Below are 23,771 nucleotides of genomic sequence, written 5' to 3'. Positions count from 1 at the left end.
TGAAAATGGATATTCAAAATATATCAGATATTTAGTTGAGATGAATCTCAACAAATAATTAAATTCCTTGTTATATATGCTCAAATATATTTTGTTCTCAAATGGGCTTTCTGTTGGTTGCACTTTGAGTTAACATGAATTTTTTTTTATAGTACCTTCTAAAAGTAGGAGCTGTTTCTTGAGGGTTAGCCAATTTAAACATGGTAGTCCCTTGTCAGATTTGAAGATTTTTTTTGTTATTAAGCTTGTACAGTAAATTTTGCATAATTAACTGTCAAATGCTTGATTATCACAAACAGTAAAATACACTTTACAATGTTGTTCATGTCAAATGTTAATAGGATTATAATATCCTTTACATCACTTTTTCCAATCTCACTTCTAGGGAGCCGAGCTATTGATTTTTGTGTTGGACAGTTAAAAGCACATCGATAGAATTTTATCAGTTTTATTAGAAATTAAACAAAACACATGCAAATGGCCTCTTGATTCCTATTTTCAGGAAAGACTTTACTTCGGCCTAATCATGCATTTGCAAGGAAAATCTGTAGTTTAGGGCTGTGGCCACATGTACTAGAGAAGCTCAATTAGGTATTTGAAACTTTGCATAAACTATTGTGTTTTATGAAGTGTTTTTAGTGATGTTATTTAAAAATACTTGTTGCTTTCTGGTCCAATTTGTTGAGGTATTAAGTGCATTTATAATTTTGATCAAACAGACCAAATGTGGTCATGGAAGTTTTGGAACTTCAGTTCTCAGATCATTCACAACTTCTATGTTAGCAGTCGAGGATAAGATAGAAGAGTTGGAAATTGTGCTGTTTATCAATTAGATTTTACAGAAGCTGCTCAAAAGTTAAGTTCTGTGGGGTTGTCCTCCTTGGGATAGTTGGAGTGGATTTTTTCTGGTATTGCTTGGTTTCTTGTTCATTGGTTGCTCCAAAATGTAAAAGCAGGTCTGCCTTTCTCAATTTTGACTTATGCTTGAGGTCAGCTGAGTTTCTGGGCTTTGTAAAAAAAGAGTCACAATACTCTGCTGTCTTTAGCTCCTTGGGGAGACTTAGGCTTCTCTTATTAGTGTTCTGTTCGTCATGAATCTCCTATTTCTCTACAACTTGAAGAAATGGTTCAAGTGGCCCTCTGGTTGCAGTGCAGCATGAATGGTCTGTGCTTCGCATTGGTGTGGCAGGCTGTGCATGATTGCTGTCAGAAAGATTTTGTTGCTAATAATAGCTGTAGAGCCTTGGCTGTGATTGTTCAAATACTGAATGAGTTCTGTCAGGTAGTCAGCCTTATGAAGGGTACAGTTATTTACTGTGTGCTGTGTATGGGCTTATTATCCCCATGAGCACTCCAATCACTTTTCAAGCAGCAGCATCTTAATGTTTAATTGACTTTGCTGGTATTTTCTACCTCAGTAACTTCACCTAAAAGGACTCATTCTAAGTTCAGATGTTTGTTTCTTTGCTGTTTTACTGCAAGTCTGATTATTCTTCTAAGTTTATTTTGTAGAAGATGAAAAAATAAATAGCAGATGCAGATCAAATGTGGTTTTTTACATTATAATAAGTCAAAATACATTTTATCCTAAACAAAAAGTTCTTGTCTAAATTGTTTTGTCTACATTTATTCAGACAAAAAGTTTTTTTTTTCTCTTTAGAATGCTTAAGTAACAGGGAATTTGCATATTTTTAACATTAGGATTTCTTAAAAAAAGCCAACACAACCAAAAACTGCAGGACCACAGATTCACAGATTTCATTTTAATTTAGTCAGGGTTTGGTTTTGGCATGTGTTTGGGTTTTTTTGTTTGGTTTGTTTTGGTTTTTTTTTTTTTTTTTGGTTTTGGTTTTTTTTTTGTTTTTTTGTTTTTTTGGTTTTTTTTTAAGAATGAAATGTCTCTGCACTGTAGTATCCCTTTTTCAAAAGCAAGTATTTTAAATAATATTAATATTCATATGTAGTACTCTACTGTTCTTTTATTTACACTCAGAATAATTTTCACCATACTTTCCTGAAAACTACTGCCTCCTCTGTTGTTATTTCAGGAATTTCAGCAAAACTGAAAACTGTTCTGTCGGGTTTTGAGAAAGAGGCAGCCTCATTTGTTCCTTCCTTCTAGCACTGGGCATTTCCATAAGCCAGCCATCTTTGATGCTGCATTATGTAGTTGGTCATTAATGTGTGTTTGCAGTTCAGTTTATTCTGAGCTCAAGTGCAATTCTTTCTGTTAATTTCTAGGAATTTAGAACATGATGAATTGAAGCTCTGAGGTTTTTGTGAGTGCTTGTCTTTTGATCATCAGTGATTAAATTATAAGTACGGCAAGGCTGAACACTGAGAGAGCTTTAAGGTCATAGGAGGCAGTTCTGTTTCAAAAGGGATTTTTCAAGTGCAGAATGATTAAATGTTTTTATACATTCAGGCTCTAGAGGATAAGTGGTAACTGGGCTGTGCATGTTTTATTGGCTTTAAAATGCCCGGTGGCAGTTGAAATGCTTATAGACAAGTAACAGGCCTTTATCATGTGATATATTTCATTTATAGTCTTTATACGTAGCCTGGCTTTCATTTCTAATCCTTATACATGTCTAACATTCATGAATTTTTACCATGAGATTTGGATAAACATAGAACTCCTTACCTGAGTAATTGAAATCTGAATATACCTCTGTCAGGCAAGCTAAGGCAGAGGGGAGATTGTTTTGAAATTGAAGGGTAAATAATTTTTCTTTTGCTTACACTTTTAATCTAAGCTTTCTCATGTTATTTTGATCAGAGAAGTTATTTGCACATAGCTGCATTATATTTTTTGAAGAGTTGAGTGTAAATTTTTGAACTTTTCTTCGGATTTTTTTTTTATCTGTACTGGTGAGAATTGAAAATGATAAAAAAATGAAATAAAAATGAGTAATAAGAATTTTATGCAGGATGAATAAATATGCTGACTGTTTTAGTGAGGAACTAATGTACTTTTCATCCAAGGAGAAATCTCAGATTTTGCATTAGACAGACAGGCTTAATGTCTGGAACTTTGTTCATATACAGTACAAGAAAATTCAATGTGATTCTATTTTTCTTCCCTGCAAGTTAGAGGAAATGTTTGCAGACTGTCTAAATAGCAGCATGAGAAATGATTCATGAACTGAAACTTCATTCTCACTGATGTTACCTATTTTTACAACAATGGTACACAAACAGCACATGAAACTATGTTAAAAAAACCATTTAGGATTACCTGCAGGTAGTATACTACCAAAGAGTTCTGGCAGCAACCTGATAAATGCTTGATCTGCTAAATCCATATTTCAGTGAAAGAAATTTTGTTGTGTTGCATGCTAAACTCATCTAGGGGAGGATACGAACCAACAAGTACCTCTCTTCCTCATCCTTGCAATGTTAGCTAAGAGATATTCCTGTTCCACAAGTATAAAACTAAACCACAGAGATGAAGACACGGGATTGACTTCTTATACATGTGCTGAGCATTAAGAATACAAGCCTTTCCAAATGCCTTCACATTTATCTGCTTAGGTGTCTGGTGAGTCTGAGGAATTGACACACACATCAAGACTGGCTGATTTCAGGAGGTTGGATGAATAAATGAATTTGCTTACTAGGAGGAACTCTGTGGTTGAAACCCTTGGTCTGGTGTCCAGTTCTGTCCATGGATAGATCTACTGCCTTACGATGACCAAAACCCCACAGCTACAGATTTTCTGTCCTGTGGAATTAAGGATCCAGCAACTGGCACCTCTGTTTTCCTGAAAGCTGGATTTATTCAGCAAGCTGAACACTGCAGGAGTTGAGTTTGCATGTTTGAATTGAATTCACAGCTGAATTACTTTTTGAGAAGGAGAATAAAAAGGTTTTTTGAAAAATAGTGCAAATCGTGTTTGTGTTTTGCAAAATACAAAAATAAAACTTTACACTATATATATATAATAGTGTATATATATAACCTTGTACTATAATCAGGGGTGTCTTTAAAATCAGATACCTCATCAACTGTTTTTCAATAAAAATTAAATTTGTATTGTTTCACTGACAACGGTTTTTAAAATAAAACCCAACTTATAGATTCATAATTTAGTTTCTTAATAATATATTATATTGCAGTATTGTTATGTTTAAATTCAAAGAATTTCACTCTAAGAAGCTGTTTATATTGAAAGTTATTTTCCTTTAGTTGGATACAAGAACAACATAGAATTATGCTGAATCTGATGTACTAGTTATCTTGGGGGTATTTATCTGCAGGAAGTGAAATCTAAAACACTAGTTAGATCTTTAATTTCTTGTACCTCATTTTAAATACATTTGGTTTACTTTTATTTGGTACATTGTACATTTTTTCTTTTTTTTTTTTTTTTTTTTTTTTTGGAGGGGCACATCATGCTTTAATTTGTCTAAAATGACTAATTGAAATACAAAACTAAACGTTTTCTTTAAAGAAAAATCTTTTTACTAGAAGACACCCATGAGAAACAAGGAATTGAATGATTGATGAAGAGTAAACCAGATGTATTTCTGACCATCTACTAATGTTTTCCAATAAAATTAGTCATCAGGGTTAGACAGGCTGTAATGAAATTGTAAGCAGTGACTAGAATAAATTGGATATACTGGTATGTTATATCAGTTATTAAAAAAAAATGCCTTCTCAGTAGTTCTCAGAAGCTGTAATTGGTATGCTGCTAGTGCTAAGGGAAGGTGACACCTTTAAAACTGAACTTCTCAGATGCACTGAAAATGTTGAAAGTAAAACTCCCCCATTCCTTTGTGAGCTGGGTTTTGCAATATAACAAATTAATACCATGACAACTTTATCATATGTTCAGTTGGAGTGTCTTATACTTTGGTGTCAAATTCAACAATGTATAAGATAATTGTTGATGTGCTAACAGAAATTGCATCTTAAAGCTGTTTGCCAAGTTAAAAATCCTATGGGATGTTGTATGGGCATGATCAGCTAGGGATTGACAGCTCAAGTAAAACACAGAGGGTTGATAATCATTATTTTGAAAGACCTGTTTGTCTTTTGTGATCCTCCTATACTAATGCTTTCAGCACAGGCAAAGGAAGTCAACAAAGTACTTATTCCTGAAATTAACTTTCCTAAGGTTTTTACAGCACTGCTTGACTGCCTCCATGGTTTGGTCTGTTTAAGTTACTTTCCCTGTTTAAGTGATTTTATCCTGCCATGTAAGTGGAAAATCAGGAATTATGCAGCTGTTTAAAGTACAGCTATTGGCAGACTATACCTCTTTTCTGGAAACCTCTTTCTACCGTTGTTGCAGTGATATTTAATATTGCAATTATTATATGTATTTAGATTATTTTGATATAGGTATTCCATTGCTTGTATCCTCTTTATGTCTACTGCCATTACAAAATGCTGCTTGGCAATATTTGAGATTCACCTTTATCAAGAGTTACAACACTTTATAGTAGCGATTGTTTAATTTCCACAATTGAAGTAAGAACTGTAGTATTGCAATTTTTTAATTCTTTTTGCAAACTTGATTCAGAAGACATGTTTTGTTTGAATACTGGTGCTGTGTTTGTACGGTGTTTTCTCTTTGTGAGAAGTATAATCTACCTGAGTAATGTTTGATCCCCAGACTATGATGTCCTGAAATGGTTAACTAACATTAAAGGTATTTATAAACAAAATATTAACAGATTGAAATGAAGCGCTTAGAGAATATTTATAAAATGTAGAACATCACCCACAATGTGTCTGTCGCAGATGGAAGAAATGAATGTATTGACATTCATTCCTGTGTGTGCAATCGATAGAATAAGTTTATAGATCTAAAATCCTTTCCAAGATGCCAGAAATTGACAGTTTGTCTTCAGTATTGGATGTGAATTAGCTTGAACAGAAGCTGAAGTCCCATTAGGCAGCCAATGCTTGATTGCTTGTGTATTGGAAGAAAGTAATTTACTGTGTTTTTCTGAGAATGTGACTGTGAAATTTGTTCCTGAAACATTAACCAGAGCATGGTACAGTTCTAACTTATGTATTTGCTAGGGATAAATATATACCACATTTTAATTTCTTTCCAGAATCAATGTGCTAGAAGTCATCATATATGATGATTTCAGAAGAGCCAGATTTCAAGTCTGCTTGCTTTGCAATCTGCTTCCAGTCTCTTAAGTGTACAGGTTGTTTCATGTCTTGATGATAACTGTGCATGTTTAGACTGGCTGTTTTCATTAAGTCACAAGAAATAGCACAGACAAAGTGATCTTCTGTGTGATCAGAGAGGTGTCTACACAGCCTAGATTTTCAAAGGGAGTGGAATGACTGGGTCTGACAACAGGTTTTTGTTTTGGTAGTAGATTGTAAAAGTCACAGAGAAGTACAGGCAACCAGCTAAATATTAGTGGTTTTCACATGTTGACTGAGGGAAGAACACACTCCTATTCTAAAACAGCAGAGAAAGACAGTGATTCTGACTTGACTGTTGTTATCTCTCATGGCCACAAATGTGTTGGCTACATCCCACGGGAAAATCTCCTCGTTCTGGTAGTACAGGTGGTGCTTCCTCCATCAGTCTCTGAAATGTTTCTTATTTTACAGGAGAAGTTATTGGTGTAGTAGGCAAGACAAGATCAAGTCTTTCTTATGAATGTGAATCCTTGTACTTTGTACACTTCACTGTTCTTCCATGCAGTACAAATTGTATTCTTGTAACAATGTATATAGGGCAAAATAAATTTTGGAAACCACCCCCACTGTTTCATGCATGCGCATGTACTCAAATCGTTCACATAAATGAGGATGTGAAATTATAATGCAGTATGTAGTAACTTTCTTGTTTTGAACAATAGAGATGATGTAGTGGCTGAAGAGGTAAAAAATGCTTAAATACAGTAGACAGCATTTTTGCATAATGATTTATTTTTTCAGAGCATAGAATAGAAATTGGATTGAATTTAATTGCTAAAGTTGATTAAGTGTAAAATTAAATTTAGTATAGCTTAAGTGCAACAGTAACTTTGATATACTAGACAAGCAATTTAAAGAAGCCACTAGTTGGTTACTTAGGGTATGGTTTCAATTTTATAATAACATTTTATTAAGGTTCATTGGTATTTCACCTCCTAAGAATGTCTCCTTAAATTGAAATGCTGATGTTAAGGGAAGGTATTTATTTTGGTGATGCTGCATTATGGAATTTACCTGGATAACTGCTGATGATTGTTAATCATGTGTGTGTATGTGTATATGTTTAAAAATGTACAATGTCTCTTTTCAACATTGTGCAAAAACTACACAAAGGAAAACATTGTGAGTAATAAGTGTTTTGTCCCATCTACCTTTTGACAGGAGAATTAGATGACAGAGAACAGGCAAAGCTGGAAGTAAAAGTGTGGGATCCAGATAGCCCCCTTACTGACCGTCAGATTGACCAGTTTTTAGTTGTAGCACGGTAAGATTAAAATCCTCTCATAAAAAATCCTTTTCCTTCTTCTATTGACTATTTATTCCCCTATATCGTGTTACTCATCCTGTTTTCCGTTTTGTGAGTCCTTCTCTTTCCCACAGTTAGCTAAAAGAGAAAATCAGACCATGACCCTTTGTATATTTATTGAAGCTACCAATACAGGAGGCAGCAAAAGAAAGTGAGTTTTGGAATAATGATACACTCCCTGTATTTCAGGTTCAGTAGAATTTGATACTTTGAATGTAAATGTCAGTTTGCTTTTCCCTCAGAATAAATTATTTCAGTACTAATAATAATAATACAGTCTTGTGTTTTACAGTACTTGGAATTTCATGGTGTAAAATAAAGGTTAAGAGTAGAAATAAAGAAAATGTTAACAAATTAAATGGGTGCAGAACTTGCCACGTATGCATGTAAGCTGAATAATTATTTTGGATGAATATTGAAATAAAGTTTTGAAGTAATGTATTTCATTAGTGAAAAAAAATCAAGTCAGCTCAATTTTATAAATTAACATGATTATGCAGATTTATGAAGACAACATCAAAGTGCTTTGAATTAATAAATACCTTTAGAATTTATTTATCTACTTTAAAGAAAAAAAAACCCTTCCAAAATTTGTAGGTTTCTTACTGAAGGACAATTCTACGTTCCTAGGATACAGCAGGTTTTGCCTTTCCTCTAATTTGTAGTTACAAAAGTACTGTTCTAATGATAGCAGAGAATACAGTTCACATACAGATTGTATCCTGAAAAAATCCATCTCCTGTATTTTCTGTAACCTGCTTGCTGAGTGTAATCTCAAATCTTCTTAGGCAAATAATCCTTTTACATGGGTTCTAGTTTTTTGTTTCTTTTTCTCTCTCCCTTTTGAAAAAAAAATTCAGGCGGAAGAAAAGAAAAAAAAGTTGCTCTATATTTTCCAGCTTATGTGTATAGTGATATGTGATACTGATTTACTCCTTTACAGTTCATGTGCTCATTCACTTGATTTTTTTCCTTACCCTTCCACTTGGAATGTTGTATCCTTTCTATAAAGTACTATATATTTTTTTTTTACCTGCCCTTGTTGAATTTTCAAGCAAGACCAAGGGGTTTAGGTGTTAACAGGTGTTCAGAAAGTTACAGGGTCTGGTAGATGTTCCACAGAAACCAAGAATCTGAACTACTTTTTCACCAGCAATATAATACCTGGAGATGTGTGGCCAGTTTATTATGATGTGCCCTAAAGAAACATCTCTGTGAAGACTGAGAATTTTGGAAGAGTTCATTCATTGCTTTAAAATTCCTCTACTTGCTGTTTCTCAGCCACTCTGGGGAGCTGAAGTAGTGTTCTGTGGAGCCAAAAATATTCCCAGAGGAATGTAGCAGTAGGCATCCTGCTGGGCAGTAACAGAGAATAATTAAACACATAAAGAAGAATATCCTTCTCTCCTCCTGTTGTTTAAGACATCCTTTGCAATGCTGTGCCCTGACCAAGACTGCATTTATTTTAAAGTCAATACATTTCTGTAAAGATGGTTTCTGTTATAGTGGATCATGGCTGATTGTTACTGTCTGAGGTCTTGAGGTACTTGGATACCACAAGAGTATAATATCTGATCTGTAATCAGGTGTTACTCAGGTGCAGCTTTGTGGATGTTCTTGCACAGAACTCCATTCATCTTTAGAAGTTGCTTTTCAACTGTCAGAAATGGTTTCCAAGCTCCTGTGTACTTGTTTTCCCAGGATGCTCTAAGTGGCTTTTGAGACAGGTTTTTATGAATTTCTGGAGAGATAGTTCTGTGATGATTTGGTGGCAGCTTTCAATTCAGTGTGTTATGTGGTTACAGGATTTATACTGGGCCATTATACAGGACCACTAAAAGCTGCTTGAGAAACAGTGGAGAGCTGGTATTATGATATGGTGAACAGATATCTCTGCTAACCTCAGCCTAACTGAGGTTCACTGGGCATTGGCTGTGCCTGCTGGATTTCCAGTTGGAGCGATCTTTCTCTGGTTATGTTTAGTTCTGCAAATTTGAAAATATGACAAGAATAATTTTTTTCTTAAGTACCTTCCCAGGTGTGGTTTTTGTTAAGTATGTGTATGCTCTTGTGCTTGACATTCTAAAAGCATTTTCAAGTGATCCTTTTTAGATGCTGATTTGAAGGAATTGAGTATTTCTTCTCATTTTTTTTCCCGCAGTCTGATCTGCTTGAAAGAAGAGTTGCTTTTGTCCTTAAATACTTTAGCTTTTTTAATCATACAGGCAGCTTTGGTTTTTGGGTTGGTTTTTTTGGGGTGTTTTTTTTTTTTTTTCAGAAGGCATTTAAATACTGTTTGTGTTGCCCATTTACAAGTATATTTATATTTTTACCTTGGACACGTAGCTTTCCCCATCTTACAGGGTTTGTTTACTGCTTCAGGAATAAGAGGCCTTTTTCTCTAGGTTTATATGCCTGGTCAGTCTGGGCCTCTCACTAAGCCCTACTATTCAATCATTTCCTGGGTAGAAAGGAAGAATATGCCTATCCTGTGCAGAAATTAGAGGTAACAGTGCCAAAAAATGGTGGATATTTGGAAAAAAGTGGAAAGATCGATAAACTTGGCCTCCCCCAGTAGTCTTGCCTAACACACAAATCTTGAAAGTATTGCTGCTACTGAAGCATAATTTGGGTAAGGACTCTTGCTTGAACTAGCAATAGCATCTGTTAGGAGAAGCTTGAGGCCTCAGACTAGTGTATTCTTGGTTTGAGTTGTCTTTTGGGTAATGTTTGTGCTGTGACAGTGAAAAGTCCAACAGCATTTTGTACTGCATTTGAATAACATACAGCTGCATCAGCCAGTTTGCCTTCTGTCCTATACACTGGCCATGTTCTGTGTCTGCCAGCTTCGAAGGACAGGCGTTTTAAAAGCTGCAACAGCCATTTAGATCTGCCCACATTAGCAAATAGTTCAGTATAGTAAAAATGGGTTTGTAGAATTGAAATATTTGGTACTGAGGGCCTAATGTCCACACTGCACATTTTGAGCAGATTTTTTTTTTTTAGTCATGACTCTAATCAAGTCCTGTGGACTTAATATCTCTGTGTGTGTGGAACTACTTCTAACAGGAGCCCAGTTGGTATGCTATGAGATACTTTTTTGTTGTTGGCTAAAATGAAGTAGATAAAAATGCTGGGTACAACATTCCTAATTTGAACTGATTTAGATACACTCTGTTTCCTCCAGTCATCAGTCTCTTATAGTTTCTAATAGACAAGGAGTACTTCATTTCATAGCCAGATCTTACGTTCTTTTTCTAATTCTGTGCCAAGCTGCACAGTGTTAGGGAATAGAAGCATTCCTATTGTCTGTATAGCATAGTAGTCCTGTATTTTTTTTGGTTTTTCAGACAAAAAAAATATCCTTCCCAGTCTCAAATGCAATAGGAGGTGTGGGCTCTGGTCTGGACAAATGCTGAGAGCTGAAGAAATGACCCTTTTTTTTCTTTTTTAAAAATTTTCTTTCTATCTGCTAGTTTGGTCTACAATTCATTGCATGATACATTTTTGGTACATTCTGGTTCCATTTATGTGCTTTATGATTCAGTGAAACTATTAAGAACGTAGTTCTTTTATTCTGCTTCATCTAACTACATTACTGACATGGTCTTCTGGAAGGAATATATTTCTGAATGAAGCAATTTTACAGAAATTTGTGGTCCCAGCTTATTCAAACTAAACCAGAGTTTTGAAATCTAATCAAAATAGCCTGAAGCATTGCATCTCTACCTTAAAATTTTGTACTTTGATTTCTATGACATTAAAATGGCATTGCATACCTCTATCTGACATATTTCTCTTCATTTGAATGCCTGCTTATTTTTTTTTGATGTAAAACCATAGAAGAATGGAAAATTACTTGTTAGTCATGTTAAATTAGAGCTTGATCCTTCCTGTATTGTTCCCACTTTTCCATTTGCTCTAGGACATTGATTGCATTCATTTTCTATTGGCTACTATGCTATAAGTGCTCACAGTATATTGGTGTGTTTTGAGATGTTGTATAATTGTTATATTAATTTATCTTACAGTGGGGAAGGGAGCACAATGCAGCTTCAACTGGCAAGGTGTCTTTCATTATACAGAGGAAAATAATGCATTCATTAACTGAGAACCATGAGTAAAAACATTTACAGGTGCGATCAAAAAGTAGTGCTCTGTTCTTATGAAATAATTCATTGAAGTCAGTGGCAGTAGACCAGATTCCCAAAGCTCACAAATGAAAATAAATACATAAAAGATATTGGTTTGCAGTCTTCAGTATTACAATGCTTCTGGATTCTCTGGAGGTGCTGAGAAGTAAAAGGAATTGAAGTTCATTAAAGAGGTAATTAAATTTAATGGCAGAATTGCAACATAAAATTATGCAGCAAAAATGGTGAAAAATCTTGATGCCAATGCTGTGCTCACAAAAGTGGGTGTTTGCTAGCAAGGTGAATTACAGCATCTAATGGTAGGCAGATGGTTTGGCAGTAAAAAGGAAAAATATGTTCACATCGAGTTTACCAGGCGCATCAAAAATTCTGTGTTTCTGCCTGTCTGTCATGCCTGGCTAGTATATCTTTATTCCTTTATATGTTTTGCATTACTGTACTTCTTGACCCAAATTCATTTGAAAAGAGCTAATTCAGACTTGGAGCTGAATTTCTTTTTGTATTTTTTTTTTTATGACCTTTGGTCTATTTCAGTATAAAGAATAAATTTCCATAGCAGGCTTTTCATAGACCTGCTTTTAAGGGGCTGTACATCTCCTCCTCTGTGACTGTGAAATTGCGGGATGGCATAGAGATGATGCCTTAAATAACATCCTGTGAATTAAACTACTTTTATCTATCGGATTCTATTTCTGTTGAATAAGAAAGATTTCACATATGTTTCATTTCTATTCATATAGCCATGAAATGTATGGTCGTATCATACATCTGTATATCATGCCACACTTACTCTAACTTTGAGAGTGTTTCAGCAAAAGAATACTGGCAGGTGACTTTTCATGTTTATCATGCCATCTCGTTTTGTGCTGTAAATACCTGAAGTGATAATAATGAAGCATAGCACTGTACAAGCAGTTGCTTAGAAATGCAAAGAAAACATCTTTTTTGACAGCATCATTTTATTTTGAATATATTATATTCTGCAGGTCAGACTTTGCAGAACTGAGTAGTAAAAATCTCGTGTATTTTCAGTTTTAAATTACTGTGTTGTTGCTTGCGTGTGTCTTCACTGAAGATGGTGTTTTTGTCCTTCTTTCCAATATTTTAAGTGTTATGAAATTCTCTTAAAGAGCACTCAGATACTAATTTGCTGGTTTTTAAGTCCAGACCAGTCTAAGAGGTCATTTTTTAGGACTGTTTCAAATTTAGTGTGAAGAGGAACATTGGAGTAAAGACGAGGAATACAAAAGGTTTCCTTTTTCTATATGTAGAAAACCACCAAAGATCACTTAATTGTTTTCCTCAAAAATATTAGCTCAGAGGTGAGGCGTAGGTCTCACTCATTAGTTTGCAAGTATCTGTGGAGAATTGTGGATTTGCAGATTCATGTATGCACAGATATGGCTTACTTCCAACAGCTTTGTCCAGAGTATACCCACTATTTGTGAAACAGACGAGCAGTGTTAAAAAAAAGTGAACAGTTTTGAAATAAACATCCTCAGATTGAGAAGGATGTATCTCTCAGCTGGATTTTCAAGACTGCAAGGTAGAAGGAAATTGAGAGTTACTTGCCTGCATCCAGAACTTTCTGGATCTGATTTGATGCTGGACTGCTGTTCTTATTGGAAGAAGCAGAGGTTTTTTATCCTGATGTAGAATTGCAGTGGTTCCACATTTCTTTGGTAAATAATAGCCCTTTTCAGAACCACTTACTGATGAGCTGCCAAATGTTTGGAAGCTTGTTAGGACAGTCTCTTGTGTTTGCTGCTTCTTAATTTCTTTGACTACTATTATTTAATCTTATGCAAAAATTTGAACAATTATTTCCTTTAATGTCTTAGACTTGAGCTATAAGTAGTTTGGAGCAATGCATTTTCTGTGTTCAAAATCTAATCTTAAATTTTGCTTAAATTTAGGGTGCGCATGCATAGCAACTGCAGCGATCTCTCTAGTTTTTTTGGACATAGACCTTGTTGAGTTTTGATGAATTTGTGGATTTATTCCGTAATCTTAGATCCTGGCACTGGACTGTATCCATTTGTTTTGTTTGTATGGTTGTCATTTGCAATCTGTTATAAATCTTCTTGGTTCTGCTCTTTAAGATAATTAAACCAAGGAAAACCAAATTAAAGTAACACTGGATCATTTGGTCTAACCCTTGAAGCTCTTACAGCTCTTACAGCTGCTTGCTGATGCAGGCTATGCAGAGAGTGATCTCCCTGCTGATAATACCAATTGTTTGTCTTGTCCATCTCTCTGCCACCTGAGTAACTCACTGTCTGTGTGACTTTTGGCTTTAGCTTATTTTGGAAAACGCAGGGAGTGTTGGTTTCTGTTTGAAGTTCAAATATTTTAATTACACATTGAATAATTCATATCATAAGTAGCTTGCTGAGCACAGATTTTTGGGTTGTCAGTTTATTATCGTTATTATTGAATTAAATATAATTTCAGTTAACTATTTACAATTATTCTTTGAATTGTACAAGCTCAACAAGACATTATTATTGAAAGTTTGTTAAGAAAAGTGAGTGGTTAGGGTGTGACTATTTAGCTTGTGTTGGCTTAATACTGAGTTTTATTTTAGGTAGATGAAGACAATACTGTGTCTTCTGGAAATGGCATTGTTTAGTTATTTATTTTGTTCCTTTTCTAAAACAATTGAATGGTGGAATTAGAAAAAAATCATGCAAGGAAAAGTGACAAACATAGATTTTGACCTTTGCATCAATATATGCCTCATATCTGTATTTTAAATTTAAAATTATAAAAATAAGGTATTTTAGTGATTTTTAAAATTATTATTGAATTTGAATGTGAATTGCATAGCTAGATTATATAAAACACTGTATATCATTATTTAGTTTTGAACCTAGTTACTATTTAACAGCCTATTGCTCTAGAATGTCTACACTTAGTTGGAAATTCCCTGTTTGTCACAAATTTCTACGGGAAAGAGAACTAGAAGTTAGTATGAGTTCGAGAGAGCCACAGACATGCACACACCTCACACCTCCAGACCCCGCAGTTTGTGTCCTGTACCATCCACACCCCCGTCCTGTCACTATTGACACCCCAAATGGTACACTGCCTGCATTTTTTAATGTAGTACTTATTTGTTTTGTTCTTCTTATTATTATCATATTTGTTCTATTATGTTTGATACTGTATTTATCATTTTATTTTATTGTTCTTGTTTTTTGTCTTTGCGTGTTTTATTTATTATTAATTTGTTTTGCACTCACGTACTCCAAAATCCCACACAGCCTTCTTCTGACAGTTGCAATCTTCTCCTACTCAGCAGCACTGGAAGCAATGTCCACTGGTGCATCAGTTCTTACTTCTCTATCACTTATTCAGAATTATTATTAATAAATATAATACTATTGTTATTTATATTTATTGTAATTTATTTATTATATTTATTATTTATTATTATTTATAGTGTTTATATTGTCTCTTAATTTTGACTTTACATTCTAAGCAACAAAATACTCTTGGGCTCTGAAGTCAGCCTCAAAAGTTTGACCCGCCAGAGAGTGACTGTGAGACCATTCTTTGTAGTGTTCATAGCGCATTTAGACTTTATTTTAGGAATGTGGTCAAAAGAAAATAATTTTAATTATGCAAACGCAAGATAAACTAGCAGGTAGGAGCAGAAGGCAAATGCAGTCATGTCACATTCACTGGTTTGAGCAGTAGGGACAGAAGGATCACAGGAAAGACTGCTTAGCTACAGCCCTTATTAATGCCAGCATGTTGAAAGGGGTTGACAGACTATCAGGAAATGTGTTCATAATAGAGCCTTACTCTTGGGAACGATTTGTGGACAAATACTGTTTTATCTACTGCCAAACTTTGGGGAAAAAAAATAGAATGTGTGTGTGTTTTCTCACCTCATATGTGCCATCTCCACAAAGAGGGAGCAAAGGTTGTGGAAAAACATTTGAATATCATTTATTTATTCCACTGCCTTTAGAAAAGCAGTTAATATCAGGGGTCTGAATCACTGCTGATAAATCTTGACTTGTAAGACTGTGGCTGCAAGTACTGAAACATGCATTCAGTAATAAATTTTTTGAGATTCAATATAAAATTGCAGTAATGTACTTTTTTATCAGTTCCTCCGTGATCATTTATAACTTCAGTGAGTTAAAGTCTTGGTGCACATTGTTTTACTGTTAAATATCAGATTTCTAGGATACAGCAAAGTGTGTTTATTTGTCAGTGACTTTCACCATTGGTATAATTCTGCACTTGTAAGTTGTGTGGGGTGTAGTTGCTGAGTGAGGCTTGAGTCCCTATGCCAGAGGATTGCACTGCACATCTGTAACTGGGTCTTTGCATTTGGAAGCAGTTATGTCATAACCTCAACAAATAGTTTTTTTCTGAATGCACTGCAAGAATCATTATACAAATCCAGTATAATGGAGAAGCTTCTGATCTGTTTATTGATAATATTTTGTGTTACTGCATCTTTGCTCATTTCCTGTGTGGTAGGCTGGGCCCAGTCAAATTCTCTATGCATCTTTTCCTTCACTGTGCATGATACATAGATGTACTTCCAAGAAATATTTACCCCTCTCCAAAACTGTTTACAGTTTTTGTTTCTGTTGTGGGAAAAAAAATTTTTTGGAAAAAATATGTCCATTTCAATAATGGAATGCTTTAATTAAGTAGTTTGAGAGATCCATTTATTTCATCCTTGTTTGAAACCAGTGACAACACCAGGAATTTTGGGAGTACCTTAGACAAAGCTAATATGCTTTTTTTTGGCTCACTGCCATGAAAGGTAGAAGATGGGAGTAGAAGACATGTACTACTGAAGTGAATAAAACATTTTTGATTTCCTCACGGGGACACGGTGAACCCCCTTTTAAATTTGAATTATAGTTTTTAAGCACTATTATAGCATTGGAATTTTAGAAATAATAGTCCTGATTCTAAACCTCAAACTGTGGAGAACCTTTGACTTCATAATTAATTGAAAATTCCATACATTAAGAGGTTGTTACATGAGAATTCTCTGAGTATCTTTTGTTTCTGAGCTGCTGTTCTTATATGTACATCATTACTTTTGGGGGCAGAAGGTCAGAGTTTTTGCTGCAGCGTTTAGTGATTTGTCTTTATCAAGTTGTTCTTTGTTAGCAAAGATCTAAAAACTTTACAGTAACAGTATGTGACTTCCATGTGTAAAAGGACACTTTTATAGATATGGCACAGTCTGATATTTGAGATCACATCTTTCTGTGTATTTACTGTTGCTCCTGCTCCTCTGTTGCAGTGCGGTTGGCACATTTGCTCGAGCCTTGGACTGCAGTAGTTCTGTCAGGCAACCCAGTTTACACATGAGTGCAGCTGCTGCTTCCCGAGACATCACACTGGTAGGTGGCTTCTTAAACATCCTACAACTTGTATATCCACGAATTCAACACTATTTGGTACTCCAAGTCCCCATTTTCCACCTGTTGTCTTTAGATACCTGCAAGCAAGGTGTGTGCATGTGTGTGTTAGAAAATCCTGTGTGTTTTCTTTAAGCTTCTCAGTGCTGCCCTTGTAATCACACAGTGCAACACTTGGCTTTAGTTGTGGATCACCCACAGCAGAATGGATAATACACATTGTATAGGGATTAATTCAGGGCAGTGTCATTTAAAGTATGTGGTGATAAAGCTGACTGAAAATTGTGCGGATAATAGTTTGTACTTGCTGGATGTATATGTCATCATATTTTCCAATGGATAAGCAATCTGTTATTGTAAGCATATTTTTTAAGATCATTTCAATTAGCATATTCCTACTATGTTTTCTTAGTATGCTGCTCACTGTTAATGTAAGCACCTGCATCTTTTAGAGAAAGTGAAAAATACATTGATTGCAGGTTTGTTCCTGTATAATCATACTAGCTGAGATGAGAAGGTATGCTACAGTAAATAAAGTATGTCAGGAACACTATGTGAGACCAAAAATATGTTCAGACAATCAAGTTTGACTTAGATTCCCAAAAAAATCAACCCTTGTTTCATTATTTTCAGTATTTTTGTGCCTAAACATTGTCACATAGTTTAGACTAGAGAAGACCTGCTATTTACCAGATACTGGAGTATTAGAATTAGAGGAAACTCAATAAAACAGATTCCTTCAAAATAGCTAAGGCACTGCCTTATAAAGTGAATAGAGAGTCCCTAGAATTCAGTTGCACAAAATTTTGTGGGAATGGGCAGTACCAGCAGGCTAAAAAAAGGTTAGAAAAATTATGTAGCCATATAGGCCATGAATTAGTACTGAGGAGAACAGGGAAAGGTGTACCTTCTAAATGTCCTCATTCTGAAGCTTTGTAGATGCTGGTCAATGAAATGGGAATTGACTTCAGACTGTGATTAGACTTACCTGAATATTTTAGCTAATATTCCTTGGTACTACTGTAAGACACACTATGCTTAGTTAAATGCGTGATTGGTCTGATTCAGTGGGAAAATTCTTGTATTTCAGAATAACTTTTTATTACGATGAGAAGAATATTTAATTTTTTTAAGTACACTTTTGCAGTATATTTAAAGGCTATTGAACAGCAAACTGATTTAGTCTGGACTATGATAGCATCATAAAGGCAGGGACAAAATGTAATGTTTTCAGTAATACTCAAAATTAATTTTCTGTTTCACAGTTGCTAATATGACTTTTACCAGCACAATTCTATTCACATTAAATACTTAATTTTGTTCATCAAAATAGCTCTTTAACATTTTTCATTTTATTAATATTTTGTTGGATTAGGAATTTCTAATAAATTTCACATATTGCATATCCCTTCTTTATTTGCATCCTGTATTCACTATTTAATAGAGTGGATTTATCCTTATGGCAGTTTCTCATTTGAAAGTACATGTGCAATGCTGCTAATAAAGGGATACTTTGTTTGAGTGCCATGTTAATGTTTCTCCATTGCAAAGGATCCATTAAGTTCCATTACACTTAATGAAAGGCATCTCTTATAATGAGGCATCAAAGGAGCCACCCTAGGCTTAATTATTGTGTCTGTCTCTTCTCATTTTCCTACCCCCTCAGCTTTTTAAAACCCTACTTTTTAGCTTTTTGGCAACGTACTTCCTTCTAAATTAAGAAAAGACATATTTGTCATTATAATAGTTACTTTTTCAGACATTTCCATGTTAATTGGGAGCATATTTTCAGCAGCAGTTAAAGTTAGTAGAGACATTTGCAGAACTTGTGGTGTGTCTCATTTATACTTTGCATAGAGGTGTATAGCACTAAGAAAATTATACCATCTATCTTTTTAATGCAAGGCAGATAACCCTTGCACCTGAGGTGATATTAATGGGATTTCTGTATGCCACACCTGTGGCTTTCCAGTATTCCTTATTAAGTTTTAATCCTATTTAGTTTTAATCAGAGATAGCTGTAAACAGACTGATATTAAAAAAAAAAAAAAGCCTAGATGATGAACATAGATAAGTTCAGGGTTGATGTACACATTTCTTGCAGATGAATAACAACTGAGAGACTGCTTTCGGGCTCCTTTATTTTGAAAACATAGGGGTGGTAATGAGACAAGATAGGAAACCCCCTTCTTTTAGAAAACCCTACAGAAGATGTGAAACAATGTGTGTTTACCTTCTTAGATGATAATGTGCTTCTCTTACAGTGGTAAAGACTTGTGAGACAACCAACTGAAACTTGCATTTCTGGCCTTCTCAAAGGCAGTGTTTTATTTTATAGTGAAAATTGATCTCTAAGAAGAGAAAGAGACTTGGAAGATCTTCTATTTCAAATTCCTAAATATTTCTTAGTGCTTATAATGACCATGAGAGCCATTTAAAACAAAGCAGACTGATGGCATCACCCCTTCTGGTAGGTTTGTTCAGAAGAGTTTACTCTAGGGACCTAAATCTGAAATTGGATGTCTCTTCAACATGAAAAGTATGAGCAGTCTTTTCCTTTGCATTTTGGATGGTGTCTTTTTAATGATTTTTATTAGACTTCCATATATGTGGCTCCTAATGTAAACACACTTAAAGTAGGATTGGAGAATCCACACTCGGTTTCCAGTTTGAGTGCTTTGTAGGAGGCAGATCACTCTGGAATGGCAGAGTGGTTTGGGAGCTGTGTTGTGCGACTGGTTGCCCTCTCACGCCGTTTCTTCCAGCTCCATGCAGCCCTTTCTGTGCTTTTGGTGGAAAGTTTCTTCCTCTACCTGCTTATATTTGGACTTGAAGTTGCCTCTTAGCTGCATGGCTAATGCTTTCCCTCTGATGTGCCCCCCTGTCTGTGCTGGACAGCATGCTCTGGGCAAGAGTTTTTTGGGAAGGGTGGCTCTTTCTCTGTCCTTCAGGCTCCTGTTTGGGAGGGGCAATGTCTCCCAGCCTCCTGCTTCTTCAGGTAAAGCAGATATTCCAAAAAAGAAGATATTCCAGGACTTTTTCTCTCAGCCTCTACTAATGCCTTCAGGCTTCTCATGCTTTTGCTACCACAATTTGCATTGCAGTGTGGAAATTTGATGCAGGTCAGGGCTGACAAACGTGTAGAAGGCAGAGCTGTTATCAAAGAACTTGTCAGTGGTCTTCTGTCACAGGACAGCTCAGTGAAGGCAGTGCTTATCCACAGAGTTCAGTATGAATCTTTTCTTTAGTAATACCAAAAAAAGCGTTATGGAGTCAGGTGTTTATTATAGATGAAAAATGAACGTAAAGCAAGAGCAAGATTCCAATGTATTCACTTGTGTTGTCATTTTTATGAAAGTTGGTATCAGTGAATAGATCTGGATTCAGCAGCTTCTTGGAAGATGCCCTGTGTGTACTGCTTTTTTATGATGGCTGCAATTTAAACAAAGATTTAAACCTCGGTAGCACATCTACTGTAAGAGTTAAATCTTTAGACCCAGTTTACTCATTGCCTGAATGGTAAACAATCAGTGATTTCAATGTACAGTCTCTAATATGAAGCTGATGGATTTTAGGCATTTTGTTACATACTTTCCTATTTAGAATACTTGGTTTTAACAATGGCTTTTCTCCAGGCTGGTGAATTTGATTGAACCATAAGTAAAATGTTGCATTGCAGGATAATAGTGATATTGCTTCTTGCAGACAAAACAGTTCCATAATCTTGTGCTTCATAGCACTCAAAGACTTAGAGTAAACACTGGAGAAAGATAATAGTCATTGATAGAAGATGGCAAAAACCAAGAAAAAGCTATTATTTGCAGTAGATTTGTATGCAGAAGCTCAGCTGGAGTTGCTGTACTGACATATTGCAGGAGTGCTCCCTCCTTTCAATGTTTTGTCATAGCTGAGTTTGTGGTCTTGTGACAGTTAGCGTGCTAGGCTTGGAGCTCGGCGCTGTGGTGGGACACATTGGAAGGAGACTGATAGAGAGTCACAGACTAGCCTTCTTTGGCTTGCAACAGACATTATCACACTTACAGCTCGTATACCTCCTTCAGCACAGCCAATTGGATTGTGCTGATGGGGTCTTTTGGGACACTGAGTCAGAAATGCTTCTTGTGTGCTGCTCATTTTCCCGACGGTCGGATTTGTTTACTTTTTATATTCCCCATAATTGGTTAGCAATGGGAGCATTCAGTGTTACCTACAGTGGGAAGATTGTTCTAATTTGTTTTCTGGTTTTCCCTTTTATAACAGAAAGAGAATCAACCAAAGAAATCTTATTTACCGGTCTGTGATAACAGTGTTTAGCAAGGGACAAAAATCTTGCTGCTCTTTCTGCGTGATGATAATGAAAACAATAAATGTCTTCCTTCTCCAGCAATGAGAATATTGAGCTCATAGATGTCTGAGCAGCTGTTTAGTTATTATTTAGAGCTTCTGTTAATTGAAAATGGCCCCACAGTCAATATATGCCACTGTCTTTATTGGGTTTCTTGGAACCAGTTTCTACCAACAAGAGTTTCTTTAGAAATGTTTGCTAGTAATTTTCAGGAACTAATAAACTAATGTCATTTTTGGTAAACATTTTATCAAGGTATTTCCTTTCCCAGATTAAGTAATAAACCATTTATTTTCTTCATATTCCACAGCAGAAAACTACGGTATCAAGATAGATTCTAAATTTAGCATTAATTGAGGCTCCTTGCTTGGTTTATATTGCTTTGAATTTTCATTAACTGAGATGGAGCGGTGTCCATTTAAACACTTTATTCTCTCCTTGTCCCTGCCAGTTTCACGCAATGGACACACTGCATAAACACAACTATGATCTGAGCAGTGCCATCGGTGTTCTGGTGCCACTGGGAGGGCCTGTCTTGTGTAGAGATGAAATGGAAGAGTGGTCAGCATCAGAAGCTAGTTTATTTGAAGAGGCTTTGGAAAAGTATGGCAAGGACTTCAATGACATCCGACAAGACTTTGTAAGTATGAAAGTAGTGCCCTTTCCTGTAGCTGTGTTTTGCCGTGGTTCAGCATAGCTGCTTTCTGTAGGTTTGGAAGGTTTAGCTAGGGTAGAAATCTGTGTAGCTGATACATGTAATTAACATATACATTTTATCTGGCTGAAAGTCAGTATGCTTTCTTGTTCAATGCTGTTGTTTGGAAAGATAGTGACAGAAGATAATCTTTTTAGTGGTTTAATATCAGGTAGGATGTCTCATGCTGAGACTTTCCAATAAGGATTTTTACAAGGATCTTACAAGCATCTGAAAAAGGTCCAGGAACTTGCAGAATGTTTCCACAATTTCCAGTGGAATTCATTAGCAGCTACGTGGCTGACTCCCCTGGGTGTTTTTGGAAAGCTGGGGTTTCCTACTATAATTAGCAGAGAGAAATTTGTATTCAGATAGGTTTTAAAATGTACTACAGGGAGTTGTTTTGACATATTAAATGTTTTGGCAGTTCTGAAAAGGAAAAGAAATGTTTTCCAATATTTTCTAACTACAATCATTTTTGTGCTGAAGTATCAGACTATAGGGCAGTAAACCTTTAATTTGCTAATTCTAATGCAGAGTAATGAAATTAAATGGATTCTAACACTGATTGCTAGAATTGCTAGTAATTTGCTGCAATTTTTTTCACATTTTATGGAGAGCTTTTTCCTTTCAAGGAAAAATATTTTTTCTGTTGTACCATGTTCAAGTCAGGCTTCATGAAAAAGTTAAGATTTGAACCAAATTCCATTATTTAAGACTGAAGTTGATTGAAACATTTTCACATTCATCTCATTCTGCATGACTCTGAGAATTCAGATGGTAAAGTTTTCTTTGCAGAAGTTTATTAATAGTTTTTGTGAGGGGGGAAAAAGGTACTATATGGTAAATGTAGAAGTCCTTACAAGAGAGAAGTCCTTACAGGACAGTGGGAGGAGGCTTGGCAATGAGCTGTCTTTCCTTCATTTTCACAGATTTGAAATGGAACAGGTAATTGAATGAAGGTGGGAAGTGAAGGCTATTGTTTTTCTAAGGAACTGACATTTTAATAGGTGTATTACATCTGCATGCTTAATTTTGAGATTCTTAAGGGAGAAAATGTTCATTACATTGATGACATAAGGTTGAAATTTGCATCATGGCTGAAACAGCTCTTTTAAGTTCAAGAAAATATTATTGAAAAAACAATATTTATAGATATTTTAGAACAGAAATCTTAAGGTAAACTACATTCCTTATTATTTCTTATACAGACGAATGGGTCTCATTTGTAAGTGTATAATAGTTCAGGAGCTATGTATTCTAATTAAATGGTTCCTAATATATAATATTTGGCTTTTGAATATGCCTTAAGCATATAACGTATTTTATTGGCTGTTTACAAGTTGGGTCCTAACATAATTTCTTTACAAGCATACAGAAGGCTTGTCTCTGGTATTTATGTGGCATTTTTATTTTCTGTATAATTTCTGTGTTACCTACTACTGCATTAAAGTGATTCAGTGTGGTAACATGTCGCAAGAATTGCTTCTGCATTTGTAATATTCCAATGCTAGATATTTGAATGACTTTACTAAAAGCTGTTTACAATGTTAAAATTTTTTCTTGGATACCCTGATAAAATTTTGTCCTGATACCCTTGCTCTTTCACTAAATCTTCCTTCCCAAAATGCAGCTCTTTTGCCCTGGTCTCCTCCCAAAGCAGGAGACACGCACAGATCTGGTGATAGCATT

The 23,771-nt window shown here is 35.3% G+C and overlaps 1 protein-coding gene across 5 annotated transcripts in view; it reads left to right on the top strand.

Moving 5' to 3' along the window:
• MTA3 (metastasis associated 1 family member 3) overlaps positions 1 to 23,771 on the top strand; it is a 138,050-nt gene that overhangs the window by 47,570 nt on the left and 66,709 nt on the right. For all 5 annotated transcript variants that reach the window (XM_038131060.1, XM_038131059.1, XM_038131058.1 and 2 more), the window contains exons 7-9: positions 7,340 to 7,442; positions 16,923 to 17,022; positions 21,837 to 22,025. In XM_038131060.1, coding sequence (XP_037986988.1) covers positions 7,340 to 7,442; positions 16,923 to 17,022; positions 21,837 to 22,025 — 392 coding nt within the window. The remainder of the gene's footprint in view (positions 1 to 7,339; positions 7,443 to 16,922; positions 17,023 to 21,836; positions 22,026 to 23,771) is intronic.

This window comes from Motacilla alba, chromosome 3 (assembly GCF_015832195.1).
Source record: "Motacilla alba alba isolate MOTALB_02 chromosome 3, Motacilla_alba_V1.0_pri, whole genome shotgun sequence".
In the NCBI taxonomy this organism is placed as follows: Eukaryota; Metazoa; Chordata; class Aves; order Passeriformes; family Motacillidae; genus Motacilla; species Motacilla alba.
The sequence above is the reverse complement of the archived record's forward strand: the minus strand, read 5'-3'. Positions and strand labels throughout refer to the sequence as shown.